This window comes from Salmo salar, chromosome 26 (genome assembly GCF_965601325.2).
Source record: "Salmo salar chromosome 26, fSalSal1, whole genome shotgun sequence".
In the NCBI taxonomy this organism is placed as follows: domain Eukaryota; kingdom Metazoa; phylum Chordata; class Actinopteri; order Salmoniformes; family Salmonidae; genus Salmo; species Salmo salar.
Genome location: NC_138316.1, coordinates 17,868,305 through 17,877,500, shown reverse-complemented (window position 1 = coordinate 17,877,500; position 9,196 = coordinate 17,868,305). Strand labels below are relative to the sequence as shown.

Below are 9,196 nucleotides of genomic sequence, written 5' to 3'. Positions count from 1 at the left end.
CTGTCATGGACACGACACCACAGCATCCAGGCACTTCCCAGCACTATCCATCCCAGTGAAGCAGCAATGTTAACAATACTGTCCTCACATTTTCCAGTTCTGCCTCATTAGAGCCTTGGAAGCACATACATTAGACCAGGATGCCATGCACCGGTTGAGTTTGGCTCTGGCTCCACCTGTCAGCTACAAAGAATGTGTGGGTGGGTGGGGGATGGGTGTATGAGGGGAGAGGAGATGAGATGGGAGGGGTGTGTATGGAGAGAGGAGAAAGGATCTGGGAGGGGTGTGTGAGGGGAGAGGAGCTGAGAGGGGTGTGTGAGGAGAGAGGAGCTGGGAGGGTTGTGTGAGGAGAGAGGAGCTGGGAGGAGTGTGTGAGGAGAGAGGAGCTGGGAGGGTGTGTGAGGAGAGAGGAGCTGGGAGGGGTGTGTGAGGAGAGAGGAGCTGAGAGGGGTTTGTGAGGCGAGAGGAGATGAGGAGGGGTGTGTGAGGAGAGAGGAGCTGAGAGGGGTTTGTGAAGAGAGAGGAGCTGGGAGGGGTGTGTGAGGAGAGAGGAGCTGGGAGGGGTGTGTGAGGAGAGGGGAGCTGGGAGGGGTGTGTGAGGAGAGAGGAGCTGGGAGGGGTGTGTGTGGAGAGAGGATCTGAGAAGGGTGTGTGAGGAGAGAGGACTGAGGAGCTGGGAGGGGTGTGTGAGGAGAGAGGAGCTGAGAGGAGTGTGTGAGGAGAGAGGAGCTGAGAGGGGTTTGTGAGGAGAGAGGAGCTGGGAAGTGTGTGTAAGGAGAGAGGAGAGAGCAGCTGGGACTGTTGTGTGAGGAGAGAGGAGAGAGTAGCTGGGAGGGGTGTGTAAGGAGAGAGGAGAGAGCAGCTCGGAGTGTTGTGTGAGGAGAGAGTAGCTGGGAGGGGTGTGTAAGGAGAGAGGAGAGAGGAGCTGGGAGTGTTGTGTGAGGAGAGAGGAGAGAGTAGCTGGGAGGGGTGTGTGAGGAGAGAGGAGCTGGGAGGAGTGTGTGAGGAGAGAGGAGCTGAGAGGGGTGTGTGAGGAGAGAGGAGCTAAGAGGGGTGTGTGAGGAGAGAGGAGCTGAGAGGGGTTTGTAAGGAGAGAGGAGCTGAGAAGGGTGTGTGAGGAGTGAGGAGCTGAGAGGGGTGTGTGAGGAGAAAGGAGCTGAGAGGGGTGTGTGAGGAGAGAGGAGCTGAGAGGGGTGTGTGAGAAGAAAGGAGCTGAGAAGGGTGTGTGAGGAGTGAGGAGCTGAGAGGGGTGTGTGAGGAGTGAGGAGCTGAGAGGGGTTTGTAAGGAGAGAGGAGCTGAGAGGGGTGTGTGAGGAGAAAGGAGCTGAGAAGGGTGTGTGAGGAGTGAGGAGCTGAGAGGGGTGTGTGAGGAGAAAGGAGCTGAGAGGGGTGTGTGAGGAGAGAGGAGCTGAGAGGGGTGTGTGAGAAGAGAGGAGCTGAGAGCTCAGTACAGATGCTTTTGACTGCACACCAGAGCAAAAATATACAAAACATTGAAAACAATACACCCAATATTCTCTCCACAGCTATGGCACTGCACATTCCATAAAGGTAATTATGGGTCACCTTCATTGTACCTGATACAGTCATTGATCATACAGTATATGTATCCATACTAACAACCTGGCTTTTAAGTCTTTGGTGTTCCGTAAAGTACTGAGAGGACAAATGGTTTTGGTTCTCGGTCCTGTTCTCTTTACACTAAGCTCTGCAGCCCTGCGGTCTTTAAAATGCACTATTTCTGCCTTTCATCTGTCCAGCGCCCATGGCCTGCCATCTTTACGCTCTGGTTAAGGGCAACTTCACTATGACTGATGTTTGCCCTCCTTCCAGTTGATTGTAAAAGGAGGCTCCCCATGCAGGCTGGTAGGAATAACATTTGCACTCAGGAAGGTTGAAAATCCCATCACATGGAACCAAATTAATTTGTGCACAGTATTCAGGATAGGGTTGCAAAATTCTGTGAACTTTCAATAAATTCCCCGGTTTACCAGAAATCCTGGTTGGAGGATTATGGATTTCCTGCTTATTCCCTCTTGATTATGGAAATCCCCCAATCGGGATTTCAAGAAAACCAGGGAATTTATTGAAAGTTACCGGAATTTTGCAACCCTATTTCAGGAGCACTGGCATCATAATGGAAGACAATATGGAGTTCCATCCCTTCATTGCGATTACATTCACTCTTTAATCGGGAGGACGGCCGTAGTCGGTGCAGCAGCGTAGAAAATGGTTTCATCCCAGGGGGATAAGAAAAAACAACGCTCTCTTTTTAATTTCTCCTCTAAAGCGGCCAGGGAAAAGAGAGAAACCGATATAGATGTAATTGATGGTGTGGAGCCAGGCGGGCGACTAGCCGGGGCAACCATAGAAGACTTCCCTCAGTTCTCTCATATCTGAATCCAGGACTTTTTTCTTTTCTCATAACAGGAAAGGCTCGTGGGCACTGGAGGTTGTCAAATCTTGCACACAGGGCAAATTGACCAGCAACAGAACACAATTTGTCCTTTAAAAGAATGGGGGCTGGGCCCTGTATGGCTTCAGTAATTAGTTTAAGCTGCCTTGAGGCTGTGGTGTGGTGGTCCAGGGGTGGACCCTGTCGAAGGAAGCTTAGTGTGTCCTCTGATAAGATACAGTGATGCTGCATCACAGACAGACAGCCTTACCCTGAATCCTGATGGGGCCCCGCCACTAAATATATCAATTAACACGTCTTTACACAGAGATAAAGAGGAATGCGAGCATGGATTTTAGGTGGGGGTGGGGGATCAACGGGGTGTGTGTGTGGTGTGTGTGTGTGTGGTGTGTGTGTGTGTGTGTGTGTGTGTGTGTGTGTGTGTGTGTGTGTGTGTGTGTGTGTGTGTGTGGAGGGGAAGCTTAAATAAGGATGATGGGAAATAAGAGTTATATAGGCTCCTGCTGGCATGTTCTTACTGGCATGTACAAGTACAGAAATATACACAGAGCTGTTCAGGCAGCATCTGTATCGTAAAGCTGGGAGTGTCACAAACATGGATGAACTGGTAGGTCGAGCGTGTTTAGTGACATTCAACATCTCCCCCTGACCCACTTCTAGTTTCTCTGACTTTACCAGCAAAATAAGTATATAATAAATTAGAAGGAAAAAAACTACAGGAAAAACATGATATTCTGTTACTCAATTTAGTGGAAGCAGAACCTTCAGGCTTGCCCTTCGAAGTATGAGGATAAACAGTTCTAAACTCCTGGGTGGGGAACTTTTTCCCCTTTCTACTTACCTCCCTGGCTAAAGTCAGACAGCGGCTGCGCTTGGCTGCCTGGTTATTAATAAAGGGGTCAGGTGCTTGTGGAGCTCTCAGTCAGAAAGCAAGAAATGTGGATCTCTCCACAGACACCTCCACGCATGATGAAATGACAAGCATGAGGCTGGGGCAGCACCTTAACACACACATCAGCAAGACAAAAAGATAGGAGGAAGGAGGAGTGAGAGAGGGGGGGGGAGAAGGGTCGGGTACGAGTGCGAGAGAGACGAAAGGCATAGAAAAGAAGAGGATGATAGTAAAAGAGAAAGAGATGCTGGGTCCTTTTCCGCGGCAGACTTTATAATTGGCTTTTGGGCTTACGTAGCGCCCATTAACAGGCCCGTTTCATCCTCCACCAGCAGCTAATTGGTGTAGAGGATGCCTCCGCCGCACAGCCTGGAAGGGAAAGAAGAAGAAGAGGCTTCTTTTCAAGATTCTACCGGCTCCAAAAGCAGCGTGGTGGGAGGCCATTTGGCAAACAGCGGAGAGATGTTCTGGAGCGTGTTTATAGGGAAAGGGCTAAATTAATCGGATCCATGGAGAAATCATTCACAGAGATGACCTAACCTGTCCAAAGACCACGCTGCATGCCCTACATTGGGGAACATGCTGAATGGGCATGTAAACATAACGCCCTATAAGCATTCCAGGGGAGGCTGTTAAGCCTCTGATGACATTACTGTAGTGCACACACTGACTCCTGCCTGGCAGATCACATCAACGGGACATAACGACACCATGATGACACTAGACATGTAAACAAATACGTTTTTTGCAAAAACACAAAAACTACCCAACAAAGCAGAATGGCCTCTTGGACGGCAGCATGGGTAAGAGACATTGGCTAAGACTGAGAATTAGTCAATGAAAGAATGGGAATTTGAGATTCCCCAGAATTTTAGATTCTCAGTCAATCTGCACGCCACCCCTGGTGACTCCTTGCAGATCCCACACATACCATCCCGTCCTCCTCCCCGTCTCCCCCCTCCCTCCCTCTCTCCCAGCTCCAGAGAGTCCTCTCCTCAAACAGACTGACGATAACGATGGAAACATGGCACTTTGAAAAACGACAGAGGAATTGGAAAGCTCTTATCGTCCCTCACCCTCTGCCCTCAAAAGGCAATTCTCTTCAAGACAAGCCAGGAGGCGATCAAAGTGAGCCAGGTGAGCCATATTGCTCTGGCCCTGCCTGTTTTGGTCTCTGGCAGACCGCAGACAAGGACTGGCTGGCATGATAGCCTTCATTCATTGAGTTCATGTGCAATTCGAGCCCTGTTTTTGGTCGACTGGTTTTATTTTCCAAACGGCCTGCAACCTGCCTGATGATCCATTTTAAGGCCTGCACATTTAAGTTTCCTGACACTTTGAGGCGCAAGCATCCAGACTGCACAATCAGGCCCGGAACAGCCAGCCCAGCCTGGACATATCATAGTGGAAGAGCTGGAGCATCAAAGGGCTGTCATGGAGGACTTCAGAGCGTGATGGCCTGATGAAAACATCCTTATGAGGGTTGGCCTGCCACCTCACACAGCCTCTTTATTAAGGAGGGCAAGGGAGGATGGGAGGATGGATCTCTATGTGGTTCTGCTGCAGATTGAAGGACTGACCTCTTGCTGGGAGCTTGCATCCACCTATAACTCACGTTTACCCAAATCTCATACACACAGCATTGACTCTTTTCTAGATACAAGCCATTAAGGCAGGACCTCTACAGTACGTAGTCCAATCACAACAATCACCTCATTAGAGGGCAGTGAGAATTACAAGACAAGAGGTGGTCTCAGAGGGCCTCCATTACAGCAGTGTTAGTGGTGTGTGGAACGAACGCTCAATGTATTACCCAGGAGATCCAGACAGAGCACTGCAAACAGCTGATTAACCCGCCACAGAGAAGCCCCCAGCCCCATCTACCTCTCCCCTGCCCCCCTCCCTAGGGGCCAGGATGGATGCCCAGAGGCTCTAACCAGGCTCTAACCAGGGAGAAGAGGGAGGGGATCTGGAGACATAGCAGGAGGCCCTCTCCTCTGCAGGGGCCACAGGCTGGATTCAATCAAACCTCTAATTCCAAGGATATTATGTCTAGAACTATACATCCCCATGTACATACTGTACTGTATATAGACATAGGATCAGGAACATCTCCAGCATACTGGATGTACTGGATGGGCTTATGGTATAACACTGTGGGTTTGTTGTGGTACAGTAGGAGGACATTCTTTTCATGCAAAACATATCAACCAACCGAAACAGAATTTAAAACAGTCTCTAAAATGAAAACTCCAGATGGCCATATTTGTGGTAAAAATTATTGTGGGTATTTATTGTTTGATTATATGTGATAATGAGAGTGGATTTCCTGAGGCAATTTGGAATGTGTGTGTGTGTGTGTGTGTGTGTGTGTGTGTGTGTGTGTGTGTGTGTGTGTGTGTGTGTGTGTGTGTGTGTGTGTGTGTGTGTGTGTGTGTGTGTGTGTGTGTGTGTGTGTGTGTGTGTGTGTGTGTGAGAGAGAAGATGAGAGGACAGAAAAAGGACAGGATGGACCATCAAGCCTGTCTTATCAAACCATATATATAAATATTGTGAACATAACACGTTTGCGCAAGGCGAAATAAGTGAAGTATGGCTGACTTCAGTTCAGTATGTGTGAGTGTCTATGTGATGTGGCTGTGTTAAGAGTAGTAACATTAATGCAGACATGTCCCATGCCAGACCCTGGACCTGGGGGCCCTAGCCTCTGACAGAGGGCAGATCAGGGGCACTTACCCCTGGCAGAGTCTTCTGTTCATGGAGGGCGCTCTGGGCCTTCAGTGCTGACTCTCTGGCGCAGTATGTTAAAAAGGCACATCCTGCAGAGAGGGCAACACAGATGAGAAAGGAGAGACACACAGGGTTGATTATTACACGACAAACGACTGGAGCACTGCACTGTAGGCTGCTACTGGTATACTGCAAAGCACAAATAAATGTTGATGTAAAATTCAACCCCAGTCTTTGAAGAGCTAAGGGGCACGTCCATAGCATTGTTCCTAGATCTGCATATTACCATTTGATGAATGATCACGTTCATGACTGTTGAAGAAAGAGTACTAAATGTGCCTGGCAAGCATTTCCTAGAGTCACAATAATTAAAACCCTATGGTGATGAGCCCTAAACACTGACCCCTCACATCTCAGGAGACTCCTCTCAAAGTTGGAAACCCCAAAAACAATATATGAATGTCCATTAATAACTCCTGCACTAACAACAATGTGACAGCTTTCATTAAAGGCTGAGTGGTTGTTCTGTTACGCACTTGGTCGAGTTGACAGTGGGTGACCCCTTTCCGAAGAGTTTTTGCACCGTGCAGCATAATTTCCCATTACGGCATGTCACACCTGCTGCCAAGACTCCCCATGGGAGAAGAGGGGAACACACACACACATACACTCACACGCACGCTCGCACAAACACACACACAAGCACACACACAGGACACACACACAGCACCCATCACCCCTAAAACAGAGCATTGTTCTCTGGCTCCTTGCCAAGAGAGCTCCCTTTCACTACAACCTTCATCCACCTCCACAACCAGGAAGTTACTCAAGAGGAGAAATCAGCTAAACGACACTGATGAAACAGCATGCCACACAGCAAACCTGCAAAAAAATAACGCTTTGAGAGCCTGGAAGGAATTAGCTCCTTGTCCTGTGTGACATTAAAGAACTGAGCTGAGGAGATGGGACTGGACCTCCTAGCAGGCATAACCCACAGCAGGCTAATGAGATAGAACCACTGGGACTGGTCTGGCCTGGCCCTCCAACTACCCCCCTTCTTCTCATCCACCCGACCACTCAGTCAGGTCATCCTCAGTTTGGGGATGGATGTCACAGTTCATGGTTCTAGGAGATGTTTTTGTTTTCATCACATGATTTAAGGGTTTGGAAATGTACAAGAGATCAATGCACAAACTGGTGAGACTGTGGCACTTTATCAGAGTTCATGTAAGACTTTAAATTGATTTGCTTCATCTAGGGAGTGAACCTAGTCGTGCAAGACAGGAGACAAGGCCTAAGTAGGGGGAGACTCAGCCTTACATAGTGGCTCACTGTTAATTTTCAGGCCAGGCCAGCTACATGGCTAATTATGGTAGGCCCCAATAAGTCGCTCTTGGCCAAGGGGAATTGGAAGACTTCATGAAAGACTCAATATCCAATATATTGCTGGCTCAGGGGACAACTTGGACCCAGGGGACTGTGATACAGGAACACAATCTGTAACAGACACGTTCAACTTGGTGGTGAACATGAAAAAGGATCACAATTACTGAGTGAGGCTGAGGGTAGGAGACAGCAGATGAGCCAGATGGGGATGCAGGAAGTGGAAGATGTTGCCATGGTTATAGAATGATTCTGAGGCTTGCTTGTTAGTGATGGCTGAAAGCAGTGGTAGGCTGATTCCACTGATGAGAAGGTTAAGTGGAGTGAAAATAATACTTTGGTAATCTTTTTCAAATTTGCTGCTGCACAATCATTTCTGAAAGGAACAAAAGTTCAATGAATTGCATTAAAGCGGAATTAACATTTAAGCCGAGAAAAGTGTATTGGAATAGGAGCTCCTTCCCTTGCATCCTCATTTTTGATGTTTTACCCATGAGCACGTCTGAACCATTTCCATGGATGATTTAACAGCTAACCTGTTTAACAGTATTTAGTAACTTACTCGCTATGAAACACCACGCTTTACGAGCTAAATCAACGACTTCATCTCCTGACAGCAAAGCGCTAGCCACCATGCTAGATGAAGCTATGGCAAAACAATGAGAGTTCATCGCCTCTGAGTTTACTGGAGTACAAACAGAGTTGGATTTTATTCAGGATGACGTTTCCAAGTGCGTTACTGATCTTAAAAGACTTCGAGCTGAGTGCACAAAGCTTGGCGATAGAGTTGACAAATGTATCCAGGCTGTATCACAACTGTGATTGGGAGTCCCGTAGGGCTTGGCCGGGGTAGGCCGTCATTGTAAATAACAATTTGTTCTTAACTGACTTGCCTAGTTAAATAAAGGTTAAATAAATAAATAAAAAATGTGAGGAGATGTCAACTCAGGGCCAAATCAAAATGGACCAGTTTGACTCGCTACGAGGACATGCAACATAGAGACAACGTGAGAATAGCCATTATGAAGGAAAATAGGCCCAGAACACTTTATTTCATCAATAGATCACTTCCAGAGTGGTTTCCAGATCTAGCTGGAACCAAAATCGAAGTGATGAGAGCTCATCGTACAAGCCGGCACATTGACAACTCAGCCAGATTCCGAACCTTGATTTTCCAGGTGCTCCGATTCCCTGACCGAGACCGCATTCTGAAGGCACTAGGAAGAAGGCGCTTGCTTAGATTACTTTCGTAGACATAACATTGATGTTATATTTATTCAAGAGTCCCACTTAAAATAATTTTATGCCCAAAGATTTGCAAACAGTCATTATTATGTTGTAGCGTCATCCTCTGTAGATTCCAAAACTGTGGCTCCCTTGTTGTTATGAGACATAGTTTATCAGTGACTGTTCTGGAAAAATATGGTAGCGCTGACGGTAGGATATCATAGCCTGAGCGTATGAACAAATTTGAGTTACACTCCATTTTTTCAGAACAGCCTCAATTCTTCGGAACATGGACTCTACAAGGTATTGAAAGCATTCCACAGGAATGCTGGCCCATGTTGACTCCAATGCTTCCCACAGTTGTGTCAAGTTGGCTGAATGTCCTTTGGGTGGTGGACTATTCTTGATACACACAGGAAACTGTTGAGCGTGAAAAACCCAGCAGCGTTGCAGTTCTTCACAAAGTCAAACCGGTGCGCCTGCCACTTACTATTACACCCCGTTCAAAGGCACTTAGAATCTTTTGTCTTCCCCATTCACCCTCTGAA

The 9,196-nt window shown here is 47.7% G+C and overlaps 1 protein-coding gene across 11 annotated transcripts in view; it reads right to left on the bottom strand.

Moving 5' to 3' along the window:
* The window catches only part of LOC106587212 (CUGBP Elav-like family member 3-B), a 163,110-nt gene that overhangs the window by 137,376 nt on the left and 16,538 nt on the right, over positions 1-9,196 (bottom strand). For all 11 annotated transcript variants that reach the window (XM_045708351.2, XM_045708354.2, XM_045708353.2 and 8 more), the window contains exon 2: positions 6,045-6,127. In XM_045708351.2, coding sequence (XP_045564307.2) covers positions 6,045-6,127 — 83 coding nt within the window. The remainder of the gene's footprint in view (positions 1-6,044; positions 6,128-9,196) is intronic.